The sequence below is a fragment of the Ascaphus truei genome, unplaced genomic scaffold (genome assembly GCF_040206685.1).
Source record: "Ascaphus truei isolate aAscTru1 unplaced genomic scaffold, aAscTru1.hap1 HAP1_SCAFFOLD_741, whole genome shotgun sequence".
Classification (NCBI taxonomy): Eukaryota; Metazoa; Chordata; class Amphibia; order Anura; family Ascaphidae; genus Ascaphus; species Ascaphus truei.
The window spans coordinates 27,675-51,172 of NW_027457076.1; the positions used below are offsets into that span (position 1 = coordinate 27,675).

The 23,498-nt window shown below is 44.3% G+C and overlaps 1 protein-coding gene across 1 annotated transcript in view; it reads left to right on the plus strand.

Annotated features, from left to right (window-relative positions):
• The window catches only part of LOC142486106 (vomeronasal type-2 receptor 26-like), a 63,636-nt gene that overhangs the window by 7,449 nt on the left and 32,689 nt on the right, over positions 1–23,498 (plus strand). Inside the window, exons 3-4 of the mRNA XM_075584779.1 lie at positions 9,288–10,103; positions 16,076–16,294. Of these exons, the coding sequence (XP_075440894.1) occupies positions 9,288–10,103; positions 16,076–16,294 (1,035 nt within the window). The remainder of the gene's footprint in view (positions 1–9,287; positions 10,104–16,075; positions 16,295–23,498) is intronic.

Here is a 23,498-nt window from a genome sequence, read left to right on the forward strand (position 1 = left end):
CTTCAAACTCACTATGGAGGAAATTGTCAAGGCATTGCTCCAGAATATATCTACACAACTAGAAATTAGTGAAAATAAAGGTGAACAATAGCGCTCATGCAAACAATGAATTACAATGAATTACAAAAAACCTGTGATATAGAGTCCAAGGTAGTCCTGGAGCTTCCCAAAGAAGTGAATCTGGAATCTCCTACCCAGATTTGGTAATGTAGGGGAAAGACCCCTCCTGTGGTGTTGAGGAAAGGTTTAATTGTGATTGTAGACAAAGTTTTTTTCTTGATGGATTCCTCAAGAGAAAAAGAGAAAACAAGCAAACACACTGCAATAGTGCATTACCCAGGGACAACTAGGATGTATAAAGAGAGCAATTTTAATTCAACAATAAAATACAGTATAACATATAAAATAAAAATCAATTGATTACACTAAAAATACAAATATTTATACTAAAAAGAATTATACTAAAAAGAACTATCTGTGCCTTGGCATAGGAACCAGATGTCTTGAAACTTGCTCCGTTTGGTGTAAAATTGGAAACCTACTCACCAAAAGTGACTAGGACATAAGCGTTATTGAAATGGTCATATCAGCATATGGGACCGCTTGCTGCGAGGTGAAATTGCGTCAATCCACGGAAGAGGATCTCCTTCTCTGCTCGGGTGTCTGCTTGCTGCACACTGCTTGCTGCTTTCTCCCAGAGTTCAGACGATCAACTCCTCCTGTGACGTCACCGCTTGTTCTCCACAGCTACGGTGTCTCAGTAATGCCAAAAGACCTCCTACATGTTTCAAATCTCCTATTAGTGGGTTTCTTCCTCAGGGATAGTTACAGCATGTGTCCATACTCATATATATACACCCTTTCCTTAATTCATGTTAATAATTGACTAGATGACTCCTAATTGAGTGGAGAGTCTCACGAATTAAAATTGGAATGGTAGTCCATCAGAGAGATAATTCATTAAAATGCAATATACTGCTGCGGCAGACTTTATTCTAACAAATCACCGGTTTGTCCCTGGCTGGTTCCAGGAATGCGACGCTGTTCACCTAGAGCATGCCGCATTCCTTTTGCGTTCCCAGCCACGGGTCATGCCCGGCTGACGCGCGGTTGATGTGTTAATTGATAATGGTTCAGGATTTAATAGGCTGCAATGCTTCGCGTGTCCGCCAGATGGCATAAATTCATGAATTGTAATGCAGTATAAATATATATATATATACTGTATAACAACAACCCCTATAACACCTAACATACAGTACTGTATACATACAGTACTGTATATGCACATCAATGATACTATGGGCCGGCGGGGGCGAGATGTGTTTACAGCAGAGAGAGATCCACTGCTCTCTCTGCGCAAACATCGGCACATTAAAAATTATTAAAATTTATTTTTATTCATAGTGTACATGTGCCGGGTGTCTCCAGAGCTGAACCGCATTGGTTTCAGGTCGGGCGACCCCCTGCTTCCCGAGATACAGACCCCTTTATGAGGTGCCGGTAACCCTCTGCATTTAAAGGTCCCGATCACATGACCGTGGCCTGTAAACCAAGCAGAGGGATACCGGCACCCCCTAGAGGGGCCTGTATCTCGGGGGGCAGGGGGTCCCCGGACCTAAAACCAACGCGGTTCAGCTCCGCAGACCCTCTGCACATCTACAGTATGAATAAAACACATATATAAATAAACACTCGTTCCTTACCTTTGCGGCTATGTGCTAAGGTAACGAAGCAGCATTTCTGTATTTTTAATAATATTGTACAGTGAGCAGGGGGTTCCCTGAGCCAGAAATCAAAACTCAGGGGACCCCCTGCTCCTTCACAATATCTTTAAAAATACAGAAATGCTGCTTCATTACCATAGCTGATAGCCGCTAAGTCAATGAAGGGGTTAACCCACCGTGCCCGCTTTATTGTGGGTAGCGGGGGTTGGTGAAGGGGGTATTTGGCCCTTGGTGTGAGTTTAGGACTTGCGGGGGGGTTGCGGGTGCACTTAACCCCTTCACGACCGTAGCAGTTAATATTCTATGGTCATGGAGGGGTTAACCCCTCCCGCTACCCCCCCGCAAGCCCTAAACAACCACCATTGGGACTAATACCCCCTTCAACCACTCCCGCTACCCACAATAAAAAAACTCACACACAGCAGCCGCCCAAAAAATAAATAAATCTAAATAAATACATAAATATAAATAAATACATTTAAAATACATTTTTATTCATAGTGTAGATGTGCAGGGGGTCTCCAGAGCTGAACCGCGTTGGTTTCTGGTCGGGGGATCCCCTGCTTCCCGAGATACAGCCCCCTTTATGAGGTGCCGGTATCCCTCTGCATTAAAAGGTCCCGATCACGTGACCGCGACCTGTAAACCAAGCAGAGGGATACCGGCACCCCCTAAAGGGGCCTGTATCTCGGGGAGCAGGGGGTCCCTGGACCTAAAACCACAGTGGTTCAGCTCCGGAGACCCTCTGCACATCTACAGTATAAATAAAACACACACATCAATAAAGAATCGTTCCTTACCTTTGCGGCTATGTGCTATGGTAACGAAGCAGCATTTCTGTATTTTTAATAATATTGTACAGTGAGCAGGGTGTTCCCTGAGCCAGAAATCAAAACTCAGGGGACCCCCTGCTCCTGCACAATATTATTAAAAATACAGAAATGCTGCTTCATTACCATAGCTGATAGCCGCTAAGGCAATGAAGGGTTAAGGCAGAATAGCATGTTTATTGGGGACATTTGCCCCCAATAAACATTGCAATAAACAACATACAGTACACCCCCTGTGTATTTAAAATACATAAACAATAAATACATTACATACATATTTTTAATGTGTGTGTTAAACCTCCCTGCCTTGACTGTAATCTATGTAAAAAACCCTCCTCCTATTGTGTGTGTTAAACCTCCCTGCCTTGACTGTAATCTATGTAAAAACCACTCCCCCTATATTGTCTGTTAAACTTCCCTGCCTTGACTAATATGTGTAAGACCCCCTCCCCCTATTGTGTCTGTTTAATCTCCCTGGCCTGTGTTTCTGTGAATGCAGTGTATGTAAATGTGGGGAGGGGGAGGGGGATGCAGTGTAAATATAATGCAGCGCCTCACTGCCAATGGCCCACCCCGTGAGGCCTAACCACACCCACACCCACTCACTACCCACAACCCACCTGCCCATTGCTACTCCGCTGCTGCAAAACAGAGACAAAAATGAAAACATCCAAAGTCATGTCCCCTAACCCCTTAATCACCATAGCGGTTATTAAATGCTACAGTCATTAAGGGGTTAACCCACCCTCACCCACCACCCGGGACGCCTACATACCCTCCCACACTAACCCCTCACCCCGTAAGGCCTAACCACCCTCACCCACTACCCACAAGGGAGGCCTACCCACACACCGTTGGGGAACCCCCCCCCAGTACCCACAATAAAAACAATACACAGGCCCACAATAAACATCATTATATTTATTAAATACATTACCCACCCCCTGTGCACATTACCCACCCCCTGTGCCCCCCATAAATACAAGATTTATCCTTTTACAAACAGGGTTCATAACGCAGCCCCACGTGAGTCCCCGGTGGGCTGGCGGGGCACCTGGACAGACCTACAGGGTACCAGCAGCCCTTTTTAAACAGGTTCTGGAGGCCTGCTGGTGGGTTCAGCCAGCACCATGGCCCTCAGGTGGTCTCCTTGGGTCACCGTGGGCCACAATTGTGTCCCCACGGTAGGCCTGCGGATGTCTGGGAGCCCCAGGTCAGACCCACAGGTGTCTGCGGGGCCTTGGGTGGTTCCCACGGGGGTCTGGGGAACTCACGAGGGCTCACTATGGGTCTGCGGTGCCCCAACAGAAGTGGGACCACACATCATCATCCCCGCACCTATGGGTCGGCGGTGCCCCCACAGAAGTGGGACCACACAGCTTCATCCCCACAGACTACGGGTCGGCGGTGCCCCCACAGATGTGAGGCCACCGCTTCATCCCCGCATGTGTCACCCGTGGAACCACCAGCCTGATACCCGTGGGATACCCGAGGCGATCAACAGGTGGTCTCCAGAGGTCCCACGCAGAACCACGGAACAAACCCTGAATGTAAAAAAAATAAACCTGGCCTATACATTCAATACATACACCCCCCCCCAACACCTACAGTACAATAATGTGCAAAATAACTATTATCCAGATATGGATAATAGATTCATTGCCCATTATTAAAAACATTAACTAGCATATTCAAATAAATAAAGTACTACTGACCTCATCAATAAGAAGTCTCCGTCGCCAGCAACATCATTGTCTTGCCCGCAAAATACATAGCAAATACAAAGCCAATACATTGCAATTACATTCAGATATCAATTAACCCCTTAAACACACACATGATGAACCAATATACAAATAAATGTAGAAGGGTTATCAAAACCATACTGTACTACAAATAACACTTCTCCATACAGACACACTACATTACAATGAATTTCCTTTAATAATCCTAACTGATCTTACAATCTAAATCATCAAATGGCAATGAAACACCTCACATTCCAATCAATACATTGCATTTACATTGTATAAATGATGCATAAAATCTATGCACCATATACATTCTGCAAATGAATGTTAACAATATCATTGCAAGCAAAATACAAATACCTCCAAACAAGTAAACTATTTTAACCAATCAAGTAAACAAAAATCAATTAGCAATCATTATTTACATCCCTAAACAATTGGCAGTCCATCCCGAACAATGAAACAATTAACTAATTCACGCCTGGAGCAGAACAATTTAGCATGTGAGAAAATATAAGTACCAACCAGAATACAAACTTTAAAACCAAGGCTAACCCTGAACACCATACTATATCAACAATTACATCTATCTAATTTTAAAATACTTTAAACACACAATAAAGCACAGCAGCATAGACAAATTAATTTAAAACACATCAAATTAAGCTTTTAAAACAACATCATTTCTTACCCTGTATGTATATATCTCTCTAGACATATATACATACATACATACAGTGGCAAGAAATGATATACCACAAAAAAAAAATACACATGTTAAGAAAGCTTTTAAAAAAATTAACAAGTTAAATAAAATACATTTCTTTAGTTCACTTACCATTACTTGGCCCCACCGACTCCCGTTGCGCAGCTTACTCATGAACCAATCAACCAGGCACAGGAACCCATAAAATAATAAACCATAAAAAAATAAACATTAAACTAAAAATCCAAATCAATCCACGGGTCTTCTATTTGTAATCCATCTTCATCTGTATTCTTCTTTCTTCTATCTTCTTCCGGGGGGGGTCTTCTTCCCGCCTGGGTTATGGGCTTCTCACATCAATTGATATGCGGTTAACCGAGTTCCCACGTCAATTGACCAAGTTCCCACGGCAATTTCCGGCCGCCTTTCAAGTTACGCTACTAACCGGGACGGGATACATTGGATCCGAGAACCACTTGAGACTGAAAACCGCAACCCTTTGATTCAATTGACCTTGCGGTTGCAATTTCCAGCTTCAGTAAGGAATAGCTATATTCCTCAACGGAACAGAGAGACCGCGCCACGCTTCTCCAATTAACTTGCGGTTTTGCTCGCGCAGCTGCATCTTGTGTCCCAAAACCAGTAATGCAGGTATACAATGCAATACATTGTGCCTATGCAATCCTGCAAAATGGGGACATTAAGGTACAGAGGGGGAAATAGTACATGTGTAGTGTATATAAAATTAACGCCTTCATCCCCAAAGCATACTGACTTTATTAATGAGCTGATTACCCCCATTTCCGTTACCTGGGCGTAGGGCATCTCAAGCGTGAACCAGATAAGGATGAGGCTATAGTGCAGTGGCCAGTCCCCAGGACTAAGAAACAGGTTATGCCTTTTCCATGCACCGCTGGGTACTATAGGAAGTTTGTCCCACCGTACAGCCCCGTGGCTAAACCCTTGACAGATCTGACTCAGAAGTGACTCCCAGTTCTGGCATTTTTGAAGGCGCTTACAATCAAGTCAGTGATTATATCACACCTGTGCTGATTATCCGACACCCTATATCAGTTCTGTGTTGCTCCTGACGGATCACTCTTTGCAAAGAGCTTTGGCGTGAAACGCGTTAGAGGATCCGTCAGGACTCTACCGTGATGCTTTTTTATCAATACATTTTTCAACTGGTCATATTGTCTAGCACTTGATCTTCCACACTCTGGATTTCCGCGCAAGTGACATTCACACTATGTTACACAATTAAACTTGAAAATGCACTTACTGGAATGAAGTCAAACAAAATAAAATGTTCCCAAAACGGAAAGTTGTAAAACAAAGTCTGTAGGAGAAATTTCCCAGGAGCTGGAGTTGCTCACAAAAAAAGCCTGAAACAGTCCTCGGTCAGCAGCGAAATTTGCCACTGCTGTTTACTCCACCGGATCTGCTTCTTTTGTTCTGTCTCCATAGTATTGGTTCTTGGAATCTCAGCTCTTACGAAGTTTGTGATGAAACTTTAAAATCTTGAAGATTAGATGAAATCTTAGTTGAATCTTGTTACCTTGGATGAATCTGATCCCGGCCGGCTGCACAGGTTTTTATAGGATGTGGCTCAGTGAGTAAAAGACACTGACTGGCACTGAGAGTTTGAAGCAGGGGAGCTTGGTTCAATTCCCGGTGTCGGCTCCTTGTGACCTTGGGCAACCCATATCCTGGAATAGTAAGAAACACACATGCAGTTTTTTTCACAAAAACAGTGTTTCTGCCATGATTGGGTTGCAGAGCTGACAATTCAGAATTCCCCAATATGGCTCAGGGGCACCCAGATGGGCATAATACCTTTATTATTGTTCAATATGTATAGAAAGTGGGTGCTCCAAAGATGGTGACATTTTCACGCGATAACCTCCATCATTAAAATGTAGGGCTTCTACAACAGACTATAGTACAGAGTGGGAATATAGTGATGTGTGATCTGTGAGTGACCAGTAAAAATGCACAATAACTTCTCCTGAAGGAAACAATCAATAATGCTGGATATCACCTTGATGTAACCTCATTGGAGGAAATCTATGTGGCGATGGGAGGGTTAATCAGGCCTAAATAAAGGTATTATACCCGGCTGATTAACCCCAACTCGCATTTGGAAGGAAGTGGTTTAAAGTATTTGCACAGATGTATTTGCCCTGTCCAAGCATTCTTAACCCCAGTTTGCAGGCTATTCCCTGCTGCTGTAATAGAAATACATGTAAACTGTGCTATCTGATTTTCAGGCAAAGGATGGCGTGGTGAGCGGCAAAGCCAGCGCTGAGTATGGGAGTTCTTCTGTATAGTACGGGTATCCATTTCAAGCTCTCGACTCCGTAACCGCAAGTCAAGTTGTATAAGTAACTTGCAGTTAGACTTGAGGTGCTTTACTGATACAATGTATCCGTACCTTGTTAGCTCGCAGAACTTGAAAGGCAGTAAGTCAATGCCCGTGAGAAGTAGGTCATTTGATGTGGGAACTGGGTGAACTTGAGTTCCCGCAAGAAAACATTTCAATGAAGCGGGCTAACTCGCGAACGGAGGCACCCAGACACACCTGATTTTTGGTGTGCAAGTGTAAATAAATAAACACTCACATACATACTGTATAAAAATTACAGTTGTGGTACACCCAGAACATGATGTTCTAATAAAGTGTGTAATTCTGTAAATTTACAATGTACAGGCAGGAAAGGTTTTCTGTAAGCCCAGGAAGAGATACTTTAGCATGTAAATATGCTAAGGGTGCATGAGCTGAGGGTAATTTTCTTCCTGCATTTCAAAGAGGTCCCACTAAGTGGGAGCCTCTAAGTCTAGGGAATATGCAGGGATGAAAAGCCTGAGAGATCCAAGGTGTGAAAATGGCCGGGATGGTTCGGAGTGCTAGATGAGCCATTCACACCTTGGAGCCAAACCCCAGACCCAGGGTCACCAGGAAAGGGGTGTATTCCAGGTATGCTAAATCGCATGGGTGTCAAGTGAGCACATGAACTTTGCAGCCCGGAAAGCCTTTTTTGACACTTTTACAAACTACGGGCAAATCAGGGATTGGTGGGTTAAATGTTCCCACGGAGGGGATTGGGTATACATTTTAAGGATAGGCTAATGACCCCTATAACTGTGTCCACCGGACTATCCCCAGTGTTATTCAGATGTGATGCATGATGTGACTACGCTCTACACAGTATTTCGTTCAAGTACAGCGTTAGTGGTTTCAGGACACAAGGGGTTAATAACATCGCAACCAAAGATTTACGCCAAACTCCGGAATTCGTTAGTCCTGGTAACTCTCGAAGAAGTCCTAAGTACTTCTATGAAATTCTTTTATTTGGCGGAGTTATTAGAACGGCAACTTGCGATCTAGCCAACTAGACTTTAAACAGATACTGCATTTCTCGCGCTTTCTTGCAAAGGATAATTTATTTTGTTTCCCCATCCCAGAAAGTGTTGTATTAAGTGTATTCTGAAGCTGTTGTGTGTTTGCCTAGCATTTGTAGAAAAAAAAAAGAAAGCAGTGCACTGCCAGGGAGTCAGGTGGTATAAAAATAAAATTCTATTTACTCAGCACAGATACAAAACATCACTGCTAGTCCTAGTTTGAATGGGACTGCCAGGGACCCCCACTGTGTTAATCCAATGGGCCAGTAGTCTGTCTGCCGAAATGTCACTAAAATGTTGCAGCATGAACCCAGCATGTACCCAGCATGTACCTGGGTCTTGTTGGTAATTGCCCCAGATTTTCCAAGGCAAGTTTTAGAATACTCGTTGGCGCACCTGTACACTGGTAGGGCGCAGGGATATAGGTAGCGGCCGGGGGCTAGGCTATATACTGTAGTGCCGATGAGTATTTTAAAGCAAACCTGGGGCAATCCCCAACAAGACCCAGGTACATGCTGGGTACATGCTGGGTACAAGCTGGGTACATGCTGCAACATTTCTGTTACATTTCTGCAGACAGACTCATCAGATCATCAGACATCATATTAACAGCAGGGTCCCTGGCAGTCCCATTCAACTGAGTCGATCCTGTGGGCCATTACTCTCTGCAGAAATGCCACTGAAATGTTTGCAGCATGTACCCAGCTTGTACCCAGCATGTATCCAGCATGCACCCAGCATGTACCCAGCATGTACCTGGTGATAGCCTCAGATTTTCCAAGGCAAGTTTTAGAATACTCGTCGGCGCACCTGTATAGAATAAACCCTTTAATATGAAGTGACAACATATTTAAACATATTTCCTCCACAGATCAGCTATGGTTCAATGGATTCAAGCTTTAATGACCGTCTGCAGTTTCCAAACCTCTATCGTACAGTCCCCAATGAGCATTATCAGCAGCAAGCTATTGTCCAATTACTGCAACACTTTGGTTGGACTTGGGTTGGGATCTTGACATCAGATGACGACAGCAGCCAAAGGGGAAGCCAAGAACTAAAGGACCTGATTATCAGCAGCGGAATCTGTGTGGAATTTTTACAGATATATAATACAGAGCTAGATCATTTAAAACAAGAAAGTGTGCAGACTGTGGGAATGTCATCTGCAAAAGTGGTGATAATCTACAGTTCCAATAATATTTTTGATGACTTTATATATGAATATTCTCGTCAGCGACAGCAAAATAAAATTTGGATTGTCGCAGCGACCGTGACATATTTGAATAATTTTGCATTAGATGCATTTCTCTTTATGCTAAATGGTACTTTATCCCTTTCAGTTCGTAACGGCGACATTTCTGGACTTAAAGATTTTCTCCACAGTGCAAATATGTATAAATATCCGGGCGACCCTGCTATTAAAGAGTTATGGATGAATTATTTTGGATGTTTGCCGTACATACCTGGCTCTAAAGGAATATTTATACTACGTCCCTGCACTGAGAATAAAACATTACAGTCCCTTCCTCCCTTTATATATGATGTGCACAACTTCAGATATACCTACAGTATTTACACAGCCGTATACATGCTGGCTCATGCTCTGCATGACATGTTTCAGCACAGATTGTCCCTTCCTCTGAATAGATTTAAGGACAACAGCAAGCTGGACATACAGCCATGGAAGGTACAACAAATGATTGTCGACTTATTTCACTATTGTCAAAAATGTTGAATCCCCCCCTCCTCTCTTGGGTTGACTCCCCCCCCCTCTTTTGGGTTGAATCCCCCCCCCTCTCTTGGGTTGAAACCCCCCCCCTCTCTTGGGTTGAATGTTTCTTGTTGGAACTATGTACCAGAATGGGACAGTAGGCCGCGGCTGTGTCGACCTGACCAAGTCTCTGAAGGACGGACCCTGCACCTCAGCCGCTGGACACCCAGCCGCCGCACGCTTCTAAGCTAAAGTAAAGGATTTAACAATTAGGGTAGGGGGTTAACTTTAGGGGTTTCGGAGATTTGTAACCCTGCAGTGAGGCCACTCTGCTAGAGGCACAAGCACTTACCTAGCGTTTTCTAATCGATTTCAGCCCTTTTATATATCGTGCCCTTTCTGGGCCCTGGATGGGGGTAACGCCACATATAGGGAATACAGGCTTTAACGCTATGTTATTTAAAGCTAATGCAAGGTCTCACTCAGCATACTGTAGCGTTAAGCCTATGCTAATGAGAGTTACAATATCAGGTGTTTTTGCATATAATTAGGTATGTGGATACACATTAATCTATTACTGATTTTGGTAATGTGCTATTATAAGTTTTGAGTTAACAGAGCTCTGTGGATTTGTTATTCCTGGTTAGTTTAGGTTATCTGCTCCTTTTGTAGTGGCAATTACATACATAGACAAGAAAGACCTTACACCAGCCTGCGGTAAGTGATACAGATCGAGAAATCTTATAGTGGCCGATTAATATTGTCCGGTATTGCAGTTTAATGTATTGTATTGTATTTTATTGTATGTCTTTATTTATATAGCGCCATTAATGTACATAGCGCTTCACAGTAGTAATACATGTGGTAATCAAATAATTAACAGATCATATAAATAACAGATCATGGGAATAAGTGCTTCAGACAAAAAAGTAACATTAAAGAAGAGGAGTCCCTGCCCCGAGGAGCTTACAGTCTAATTGTTAGGTAGGGAGAACGTACAGAGACTGTAGGAGGGAGTTCTGGTAAGTGCGTCTGCAGGGGGCCAAGCTTTATGTATCATGTGTTCAGAATATTCACAGTGCTATTCATATGCTTCTTTAAGCAAGTGTGTCTTAAGGTGGGTCTTAAAGGTGGATAGAGAGGGTGCTAGTCAGGTACTGAGGGGAAGGGCATTCCAGAGGTGTGGGTCAGTCAGTGAAAAAGGTTTAAGGCGGGAGAGGGCTTTAGATACAAAGGGGGTAGAAAGAAGACATCCTTGAGAAGAACGCAAGAGTCGGGATGGTGCATAATGAGAAATTAGGGCTGAGATGTAAGGAGGGGCAGAAGCGTGTAACGCTTTAAAAGTGAGTAGAAGAATGGAGTGTGAGATGCGGGATTTGATTGGAAGCCAGGAGAGGGATTTCATGAGGGGAGATGCTGAGACAGATCTAGGAAAGATTAGAGTGATTCTGGCAGCAGCGTTTAGGATAGAGTGTAGGGGAGAAAGGTGAGAGACAGGAAGGCCGGACAGCAGGAGGTTACAGTAATCAAGACAGGAGAGAATGAGGGCCTGAGTGAGAGTTTTAGCAGTCGAGCAACAGAAGAGAGGACCTATCTTTGTTATATTGCGGAGGAAAAAGCGACAGGTTTTATAAATGTTTTGAATGTGAGGGGCGAATGTGAGAGAGGAGTCGAGTGTGACCCCTAGGCAGCGTGCTTGGGCTACTGGGTGAATGATCGTAGTTCCAACAGTAATGTGGTAGGTGGTTGTAGGGCCAGGTTTGGGAGGAAGTATGAGGAGCTCTGTTTTAGCCATGTTGAGTTTAAGGCGACGGAGGGCCATCCAGGATGATAGAGAAGAGACATTCAGAAACTTTGGTTTGTACAGCAGGTGTAAGGTCAGGTGTTGAAAAATATGTTTGTGTGTCATCAGCATAGAGGTGATAATTAAACCCAAAAGATATTATTAGGTCACCTAGAGAGAGTGTGTACAGAGAAAAGAGAAGAGGTCCCAGGACAGAGCCCTGGGGGACCCCTACAGATCAATAGAGGAGGAGGAGGTGTTAGCAGAAGAGACACAAAGTACGATGGGAGAGGTAGGATGAGATCCAGGAAAGAGATTTGTTCCGAATACCAAGAGTATGGAGTATGTGAAGGAGAAGATGATGGTCCACGGTGTCAAATGCTGCAGAGAGGTCGAGTAATATGAGCAGAGTGTAATGACCTCTGTATTTGGCAGCATGGAGGTCGGCAGTTATTTTAGTGAGGGCTGTTTCCATGGAGTGAGCAGAGCGGAAGCCAGATTGTAGAGGGTCTAGGAGAGAATAGGTGTTGAGAAAATGGAGCAAGCGAGAGAATACAAGACGTTCAAGGAGTTAAGAGGCAAAAGGCAGGAGGGAGACAGGTCGATAGTTAGAAAGACAGGTAGGGTCAAGCTCGCTGTTTTTGAGTAATGATATGACTGTTGCATGTTTGAAGGAGGATGGAAAGGTTCCAGAGCAGAGGGAGGAGTTAAAAATGTGTGTGAGCGTAGGGATTATAGTAGGAGCAAGAGGTTTTAGGAGATGGGAGGGAATGGGTTCAAGAGGGCAAGTGGTAGAGGGAGAAGAGGCGATCAACAGCGATACAGCCTCCTCTGAGACAGTGGAAAAAGAGTCAAGGAATGCAGGAGGGGAGTTAGGAAGAGGTGTAGGATGGGAGGAAGAAACAGAGGGGATGTTCTGACGTATGGATTCCACCTTTTCCTTAAAATAGTCAGCAAAGTCCTGAGCGGAGATGGAGGAAGGAGAGGCAGCTCAGGGTGGTTTGAGTAGAGTATCAAAGACAGAGAACAGTTGGCGTGGGTTAGACTTGTGCATGTTCATTAGTGAAGAAAAGTAGGCTTGTTTACCTTGCGATAGGGCAGAGTTGAAACAGGATAGCATAAATTTGTAGTGAAGGAAGTCTGCGAGAGTATGAGATTTCCTCCAGAGGCATTCAGAGGAATGAGTGGAGGAATGCAGCATGCGCGTGTGGGAATTTATCCAGGGTCTAGGGTTAGAAGGGCGAGTGCGGCAGAGAGAAAGCGGGGCATGTAGATCAAGGGAGGAGGACAAGGCAGAGTTGTAGTTCCTAACCAGGTTGTCAGGGTCTGTAGCAGAGCTGAGAGAGGAGAGAGAGGAGCGTAAAGTGGACTCAAAGTCAGGTAAGTGAATAGAGCGCAGGTTTCTCCAGAACGGGGGGGTATATGGAGGTGGAGAATGGAGAAGCGAGATAGAGAGAATGAGATGAGGTGATGGTCAGAGAGAGGAAAAGGGGAAATGGAGAAATCAGAGAGAGAAGTTTTTAGTGAAAACCAGGTCTAAGTAGTGGCCATCCTTGTGGGTGCTGGCTGCAGTCCACTGTTGAAGGCCGAAAGAAGAGGTTAGAGAAAGAAAGCGGGAAGCTCAAGGGAGAGAGGGGTCATCAATGTGGCAATTGAAGTCCCCAATGAGAAGAACAGGGGAGTATGAGAAGAGGAAAAAAGAGAGCCAGGATTCAAAGTGAGAGAGGAAGGCAGAAGGGGGATGAATAGAGGTAGGTGGGCGATAGATGACCGCCACATGGACAGGGAGAGGAGAGAAAATCTGGACAGTGTGAGCCTCAAAGGAGGGAAAAGCAAGAGATGGAGGAATAGGAAGGGTTTGGTAATGGCAGAGTGAGGAGAGCAGGAGCCCCATGCCTCCACCCCTGCCATCAGTGCGCAGAGTGTGGGAGAAGGAAAGGCAACATAGGAGAGGGCAGCTTCCAGAGCAGAGTCAGACTGAGTGAGCCAGGTCTCAGTTATCTATATATATGTCTCAAATAATGTTTGTGTGTGTATGTGTGCTGGACAGCTCATTGGCCTGCGGGCCAGTCAGGGAGAAGAGACACACATGCACACTCTCCTTACACCATGACCGCGTGTGCCTCTGACCAACACCGCACACCATGAGCACACACACACACACACACACACAGTGTGTGTGTGTGTGTGTGTGTGTGGTGGGAAGGACGACAGTGTGTGTGTGTGGGGGGGACGACGACAGTGTGTGTGTGGGGGGGGGCAGTGTGTGTGTGTGGGGGACGACGACAGTGTGTGGGGGGACAGTATGTGTGGGGGACCCTGTGTGTGTGTGTGTGTAGAACACTGTAGGGGGGGAATGGAGCTGCACGGGAGGGGGAACACAAACAGAGAAGGGGGAGCGGAGGAACAGACAGGGGGAGTGGAGAGAGAGGGGGGAGTGGGAAATTGTACTCCCTGGCAACGCCGGGTCTCTCAGCTAGTAGCAAATAAGAGCAGAGAGAGAAAAAAGTCATGTACAGAGAGGAACTTGTTAGAAAGGGAGCGAGCATGCCAAAGGGCACAGGAGAAAGGGAGAGAGGAGGGAGGGTGGCAGGGGATGGCTATGAGGTTGGAGGAGTTGACACCAGAGGGAGTAGATTTTGCAATTGGCAGGCGAGGAAGAGCGCATGTAGGAATAGGGCAGGAACCAGGATTGGGAGAGATATCCCCAGAAGCAAGGAGGAGAAGCATGGATAGAAAGAGAATGTATGAGGATGATTTGTAAGGGTGTTTTTTAGTGCAGGGGATATAGCTGTGTGGTGTCAGAGGGCGCAGGTAAGAAAGGAGTTCATGTGAACAGAGAAGTGGTGAAGAAAGGAGAGATGGAGATATATGAATAGAGTTAGAGACATAATGAGGCTGGTAAAAAGAAGTGGATAATTTGAGAAGAAGTGAAGTCACAGCAAATATAAATGGTAAAGGCAGCATCACAGCAGTAATGATGCAGTCTGGTATAGATGATATCCTCCTTTCCAGCGTTGTTCAAATGCAGGAATCAGGGCCAGTTGGGGGTGTCCACTTCTTCACTACTTTTGAACTTCCTATTAAACTTCAGTTGTTCAGTAGTCCTGCCACTTATAATGTGCCACTTGGAGATGTGCTGCATAGTGAATACAGAAGCAGTGAATAATTACTGTTCTGCATGTTCTTTTGCATACTGCACCGACACACTTTATTCGAGCAAATACCCGGTATGTACCTGGCAGATACCTGGAATGCGCCGCTCCTCACCTCTGACAAGCCACGTTGCATTTGCCTTCCCAGCCTGGGTTCATGCCTGGCTGATGGGCGGCTGATCTGTTAAATGATAATGATTAGGATTTAATAGGCTGCAATGCTTCGCGTGTCTACCAGATGGCATAAATTCATGAATTGTAATGCAGTATATATATATATACTGTGCAGTATTGCAGCCAACGGGAATAAAATGCTTCAATCCCTGCCGGAAAATAACTCAATGCACTCGGGCAGAAAACAGTCACAAACCTCAATACACCCGGGTATACCCGTATTCGTGGGACTAGCCGAGCTCGAATAAAGTGTGTCGCCAGTGTACATTGCATTATGCATATTTCTGACACATTGTCTCAATAAAAAGTACGTTCTCACTGCCTAAGCGCTGGCGATATAGTATTAGTGATTAGACCGATAAATAAAATCTGATAGTAGCATGTTTTACATTTTTCAACCTTGAGTGAATTTGCCTCTATGTTTTCCTTAAGCTTACAGTATGGTCTTAGCTGATATGAAACTACTATGAACAATCTTTATTATCATTACATTTTGTGAAGCGATTTGCAAGGTTTGTATCTATATATACTACGTGTGTGTGTGTGTGTGTGTGTGTGTGTGTGTGTGTGTGTGTGTGTGTGTGTGTGTGTGTGTGTGTGTGTGTGTGTGTGTGTGTGTGTGTGTGTGTGTGTGTGTGTGTGTGTGTGTGTGTGTGTGTGTGTGTGTGTGTGTGTTTGTGTACTGTACATTAAAGAGAAAGTATTACTGTCTACTTTATAGTAAATGTAATATAGTTATCTGATTTGAGTTTACAGATACTGAAATGTAATGCAAAATATAATTTAAGGATAAAACTGAAGTTATATGCAGTAACTCTAATGTGCCTTTTCATTAGCTGAACAGTAACCTGAAACATGTTCATTTTACACCTTCTTCTGGAGAGGAGATTGTCTTTACTAAGGACGGGGATGTTCCTGGACTTTATGACATTATAAACTGGATCACTACCTCTGACCCTACTGTGACTGGTATCAAAGTTGGAAGCTTCAACTCCTCAGCACCTGTCGGTCAGCAACTCACTATCACCGATAATGACATTCAATGGAACCCAAATGTTACTCTGGTAAGAAGGGAGGCAAAGGTGACATTCTCAGAGGAAAGAAGATACTCAGCATGTTAAGTTATCACATTGTGTATGCCACTTACACTAAAAAAGGAAGAGACTTGAAAGAGAGAATGAAAACCTTTATATGTAGGAATTGAAGTAGAAGGTGTTACATATAGAGAGATATTCTTTGTCTTTATGAGACCAGAAGAATAAGGAACATTATGTTATCTTTTGTTTCCTGTAACCTATTCTGTTCCTTATATTGGAGCCGGATGTCCAGTCTCCGAACTCCACATTGTAAACACTGTACACTGAAGGTTACCTGTTAAATCAAATAAAATGTCAACCATTGTTGCAAATTCCAAATGAATACAATTTATCCCCATCAATGCTTCATTAACTACTACAGTAAAAAAAAGGATTGAGATAAGAACACACATTTAGGGTAAGAATTCCCAGCAACACCTATTGTTTTTCTTGTTTTAACCATCAATATGTTATTACTGAAGGTCACATACACATCAATCTACAACATTGTAGTGGGAGCTTAAGTAATACTTTACAATTAGAAATATGTATACAAACCAAAATTGGAGATACCATCATCCTAAATATGTTTTTATTTCTCTTGTTGACATGTAGGCAGGAAAATACCAGCCATCTAACTATCACCCTGTCTCTCTCCTGCCTTTTGCCTCTAAAATTCATAAATGTCTTCCTATATACTGTATGTTCTTTCCTTAGCTTCTATACTTTCCTAAAACTTCTACAATCAGATTTGCACACTGCTCACTCAACTGAAATAGCACTCACCAAAGTAGCAAATAGTATCCCCCTTGCTGAATCCTAAGGACATTACTCATTCTTCTTGACCTGGCTCATGACATTGTTACTATTAACTACCACCCATCCTCCCCAGGGCCACAGACAGCTTTCCCAGGGCCAAGGACTAAAATTTCCACCAGGGCCCCCACCCACATGTCGGTGCACTTGCAAGAAACCCCCCCCCCCTGTTTTCTCTAACACTCCCCCCCTTCTCAAACTTACCTCCTCACTTTCTCCACCCATCACCCTTTTCCTCCCCCCCATATTATAATATATATTATATAATATATATTATAATAAAAATGTTTACATATATATATATATATATATATAGTCGAGTCCCCTACCTTGCTCTGGTGCAGGGAACTTGCCAGTTGCTCTTTGGGACCCCGCACAATCTGAGGGAACACGGTGGTCATTCCGGAGCTCGGCACTTGTGCAGTGGCAATCAGCGCAGCAGCCATCTTAAATTGCCTTGAAGGGCTTTGCAGGACTACAAGTCCCAGAAGGATGCAATGGTGAAGGTGTTAACCAGGCTCACTAATAAATGTTAAGCCCACTTGGTTACCCCTGAACCATGTTAAGGTCGTAGAGTGTCAGCTCTTAGACCCAGATGTCGGAAATGCATTGCAGAGACTGTGTGCAAATTATGCAACATTAAAGATGTTTGTGTGTTTTGCCTTTCTCGTTGTGAGGAATCGCCATCCTGGCGGTCATGGACCGTCTCCTCACCTCACTGGTCCTTCGGCAACAAACACTCAAAATGCACATTCGTCTGGTCCTGTGACGCACACGCGTGCGGACCTTGCGCGGTCTGATCCGGTATTTGCGGACCCTGGCACCACCCCTCGCTCTGATGCATGACGCGGGCGCTCATCCAGCCTTCCCACTGTTGTGCGGTTTAAGCCCCGCCCTCGCTCTATTGATCAACAGAACCAACTTGGCAGTAATGCGAGCTCCAAGCTCCGCCCCCGCTCTGACATCAAGCGGAACCGGATTGGGAGTATCGCGCATTCTAAGACCTGCCATCTAACCTCTGTGACATGCGCGGGTCGCAATCAATCTCACCCTGATCAGGCTGCATCCTACGGCACACCTGTGTGCACCAGCAGCCTATGGGATTTCACTTCCTGGTTCTGCCATGGCTTGCCATTGGTGGGTCCTCCTATATATACCCTTCACTTGCATCTTACCTTTGCTGAGCATAGTCTAGTGTGGCACCGTGCCTTGCTGCATCCTGTTCCTGAGACCCTGCCTTGCCTTGTCTGCCTGTTTAACCTCTTGTTGTCTGAAACCTGCTAGTTCTTGGACTCCGCTTCTCTCCACTCCTGATCCGGCGTGCATGACCATTCTCCAGTCTCCAGTCCTGACCTTTGCTAAGTACTCTGACGATCCGACTATCTCCAATCTTGAACCTGGCTACGCACCCCGACGATCCGCAACTCTCCTCTCCTGAACTTGGCAAGTACCCAACTACTCTCCCATCTCCAATTCTGACCTGGCTTAAACCACTACACTACATCCTAGGCCAGCCCGCGTGGCGGTGGGTTGGCGTTTCTCAATTCCCTACCTCAGCACCGCGGTCGCGCTTCGTTTGTGATGAGCTACGCGTTACACTTGGGGTGCTTGGACCAGGAGATTCCTAAGCTGTAAGCTTCAGGATGGGTTTTCCAGGGAAAGTCTTTACAGAATGTGTCTATTTATCGGGGTTCCCAAGTTACAGGATACCCCAAAAGATGTATCTGGGAATCAAGTAAGAATCTCTGATACATACATGGTGCAGTATTCCTAAATCCAGTGTGGAATGGAACGGGGACAACTCACTGGTGCAGTATTCCTAGATTTTGCAAAGGCTTTTGACACAGTTGATCATGCTATCCTGCTTAACAAACTCCAGAGCTCTAGAATAGGGAAGCATGCTTTAAACTGGTCTCAGTCCTACCTATCAGGAAGATCCCAACATGTGTCCATCTCAGGCTCTAACTCGAACCCCCTGGACATCACCTGTGGTGTCCCGCAAGGCTCTGTTCTGGGGCCCCAACTCTTCTCAGTGTTCATTAATGATCTTCCCACAGCTTGTAAGGAAGCCTCAATACACATGTATGCAGACGACACAATCCTATATGCACACAGCCATAGCCTCTCTGACCTTCAACACATACTTCAGTCTGACTTTTTGAGACTCGAAAACTGGATTTCCCAAAACAAACTGTTTTTAAACACTGAAAAGACTGTAACAATGGTATTTGGGACCAAGACTAAATTTTTAAAGCTTCCAGCGACTGAGCTCCTGATTAGAATCAACGCTAACACCACCCTTACCCCTGTCACTAGTTTTAAATATCTGGGCTTATGGTTTGACTCCCACTTAACATTCGGAATGCACATTGATACCCTGACAACCAAGATTTATGCCAAACTAGGGGTACTTTACAGGAACAAATCCTCCCTAAGTCTCCTGGTCAGAAAGTGTATCGCACAGCAGATGCTAATGCCAATTATTGACTATGGAGACAAAGTATATGGCTCGGCATCTCAAACGCAAACTTGACACCCTCTACAATTCAATTTGTCGTTTGGTTCTCCAATGCAACTACAACACACATCACTGCGAAATGCTCAAAGAACTAGATTGGTCATCACTAGAGTCTAGGCGCAAAGTTCACCTTTCCTGTCTTGCCTTTAAATTCTTTATGGGCAAGCTACCCAGCTATCTGAGCAAGCTCCTCACCCCTATCACTTGCAGCACTTATCACCTGAGATCAGACTCCAAAAGACTATTCATGGTCCCAAGGCTCAACAAAGTATCCGGACGTTCCTCCTTCTCCTACCGTGCACCCCAAAACTGGAACAACCTACCAGAGACTCTCACATCCACCACCAGTTTAAGTTCTTTCAAATCTAAGGCTGTCTCACATTTTAATCTGGTCTGTAACTGTTTCATACGCCCATAATATATATTTTCTTTAACTGTGCACGCAATGTCTTGTATATAATGTATACCCTGTTCATTTATGTAACTGTATTTGTAACCATGTATTATTTGTCTTACTCTGTGCCCAGGACATACTTGAAAACGAGAGGTAACTCTCAATGTATTACTTCCTGGTAAAATATGTTATAAATAAATAAATAAATAAACATCAACGCACATTGCTCTGGGCAAACTCCGACCCTGAAAACGTTTTTGCGACTCACCGCCAGGATTTCTGCTGCAGCATAATCCAGACAAAGTAAATGGGGCAGGAAGGGTTTAATGCATATCTGCAATATACAGGGGGGTCCCTAGTGTAAGGGGTTATACCCAGATACACTGAACCTATTATAGGGGTTCAGGGGATGCTCCAGCTATATGATAAAGGTGTGAGTGTTTTTTGTGTGTAAAAAATGTAAAAGTCATTTCTAGAATGTGTCAAGGATGAGACTAGTGAGTGTAGGCAGTATTGTCATGGGATACAAGGTCTTATTAACACCTTAATACCGGGATTCTGGATTGCACAAAAGGAGGGTAAAATAAATTGTAATTTATTTCCTTTTAAGACAAACACACAATCCTTCACAATTACAATCAATTTACACTTACTGGGATGTGGAACCAAAATATAATGTCCACAGAATAAATAACAGGCAAACAAAGTCTCTAGACACCACTGCGCAGGAGCGGGGTGGTGCGCGAATAGAGCTGTGCGAAAGTCCTTGGCTAGGGGCGCGGAATCCTTATAGGATTAGTTCAGGAATCATTAGTTCAAGCGAAATCTAGAAGAGGGGTGCAATCCTTGGTTACGATGTTTTAACCCCTCACACTCCGGAAATTCGCTGAAGCTGGAACGGACCTTGGTTGAATCTTAAGATGTTTCTTAGCTGAATCTTAGTTGAATCTCTCTCATAAACAGTCTGCAGGCATTCTTATAGGCTTATGACTCCTATCTTTAACCTGTACAGCCAATCCCCCCGTTGGAATAACTTTTCCCACCTATCCCAGACTTGCCAGTAGCTCATAAACCTGGCAGAGGTGGCTTCCCGGTCTGCTAAGGGCATGTGCTAACTTAGCACCTATGCTGCTTAGCATACGGGACCCAACCCCTTACCTAGCGACAGTAAGTTTGGGCATCGGCTACCATTTGTTGCTAGCCAGGATTTTACACCGGTACAGGGTATTTTACTGTATCCCGCCCTCCTTAACACTTTAGGGTCTCTGAGGCTTTCAACTTCAGACTCCTCTAGACATTGGAGCGGCAGCCCAGCAGGGTTCCCTTTGAAGTACGGAGTTGGAAATCTCTCAGCTCATTTATCCCAAACATATGCGCATGTTAATGGATTCACTGCCAGGCTGACAGGAAAGTGTTCCTATCTTCGTATTTTAAAATACCTAAAACAAGGCTTATTATCATATGTGGCTTCTATCTGAGTTGCTTGTCATTATAACATGATGTATGTGTATGATTATCTCTTAGCCCTCTGCATTTCAAAAATTAAAGTGCTAGCTCACTCCTAAAGTAAGTTAGCCCCTTAATTGAATGTGCTCGTTATGTCTTGTATATAATGTATACCCTGCTCATTATGTAACTGTATTTGTAAACATGTATTATTTGTCTTAACTCTGTGCCCAGGACATACTTGAAAACGAGAGGTAACTCTCAATGTATTACTTCCTGGTAAAATATTTTATAAATAAATAAATGTGGTCTGTGATTTGTTGTGTAAATGGTTTGCGGTGAGAAGCCGGCATACAATGTTGCATTGCTTGTCTGAATCAATAACTGCAGAAGCACGTTACCAATTGACCTTAATTGGCTAACGAGACCGCAGGATACATTGTTGCAATCCACCACTTCAACTGGACAAGCCACTTATCCACTTGAGTTTGTGGTTAAGGATTTCCCTGAGCGTTTTGCGGTTTAGGAAGTGATTCAGGGCTACAATGCAGCCGCTCACCGCAGGCACGCTTATTCAATTAACTCTTTCTAAAGCGATATAAGCACCCTCTGCTTAATGGGCACATTCTACACAATACAGTACATATTAACAGGACCACAGCTAGATTCTGAGCTGCAGAACTGACACTCCATTTCTACGATATGACTCAGGGGACATCACAGGTGATATACAGGGAATACATGGCATTACAGTGACCATACAGTTAACCCCTTCACCCCCAGTAAGGCTTAGGAGCATCCAGCCAGGCATAATATCTTTATTATTGGTCTGGTTACCCCTTCACTGTCACATGTATATCCCCTTACTTCATCCCTGACACCAGAATAGGGACTTAAACATTTTTATCACACAAGATACAGGACACAGTATATTTTATTAAAGAGTTATGTTGAATAGGTTTATGCACAGATAACCTGTGAGTGAACTGTGGGACTTCCAGGTCCTGGATTCTGAGGTGCCCATTCACTGCCAAACTTGGCGCCTCTGGGTCTGTGCAGAGTCCGGACTTGAAAGCCTCAGGGATGCTAAGGTGTTTGACCAGGAGGGATACTGCAGTCATGCTTGAGTGCCCAAGAAGTCATGGCAGGATTCAGAGATTTTGAGTCCAAAACTTTTCTAAGTCCCGCTTTTTGAGAACGTAGCGGTCGAGTCTGGCATTACATGCCGAAATCAGTTCCCGGAGTTTTGTGAGTACCTCCCGGTCATTGGAAAGGGCTCGTACAGAGGTCATTTTCATTTTCATGAATTTCATTTTTTAGGACAAGTTTAATTGTAGCCCCGTTTCCAGTATGTGTGTTAACCCTGTAAAATGTGTTACATTGTGTGTATGTCTTTTCCTGAAATAAATTACAATATATTTTACCTCCTTGCTTTGCTCAATAAAATGATCCTGGTATAAAAAGGTGTTAATAAACCTGTTCTCCCGTGACAAAGGACATGCGAGATGTGAGCGGCCATATTAGATCAAGGATATCCTCTGCGGGACCCTGAGGGATATCCAGTCTAACAGGAGCCGGCAGAGAGGACGGAAATGTCCAGGGTGTCAGTAAGCCCCTGGACTAGGTCATAACTCTGCCTCTAGGCTCCATTTAGGCCCTAAGACACATACAGAGAATTGTTGCAGGGAAGGCCCCAGAAAGGGATTCTGGCCTGTAGTGTTATTGCTGCGACAATGACCAGACGGCCACTTAGCGCACTGCGGCCAATTGTGATCCATACACACAATGGATCAAAATTTGCAATGAAAAACACACTTACTGGGGTCTGGGCTAACGAGGTAAACTTTCCTAGATCTAAATGTTACAAAATTAAGTCTGTATGAGTCCTTTCCAATGACCGGGAGGTTCTCACAAAAGTCCTGGAACTCAATTCGGCATGTAACTGATAGCCTATCACCGATTTGCTGGAAAAATGAAACCAGGCGGGTACCTGCTAAGGGGCAGGCGCC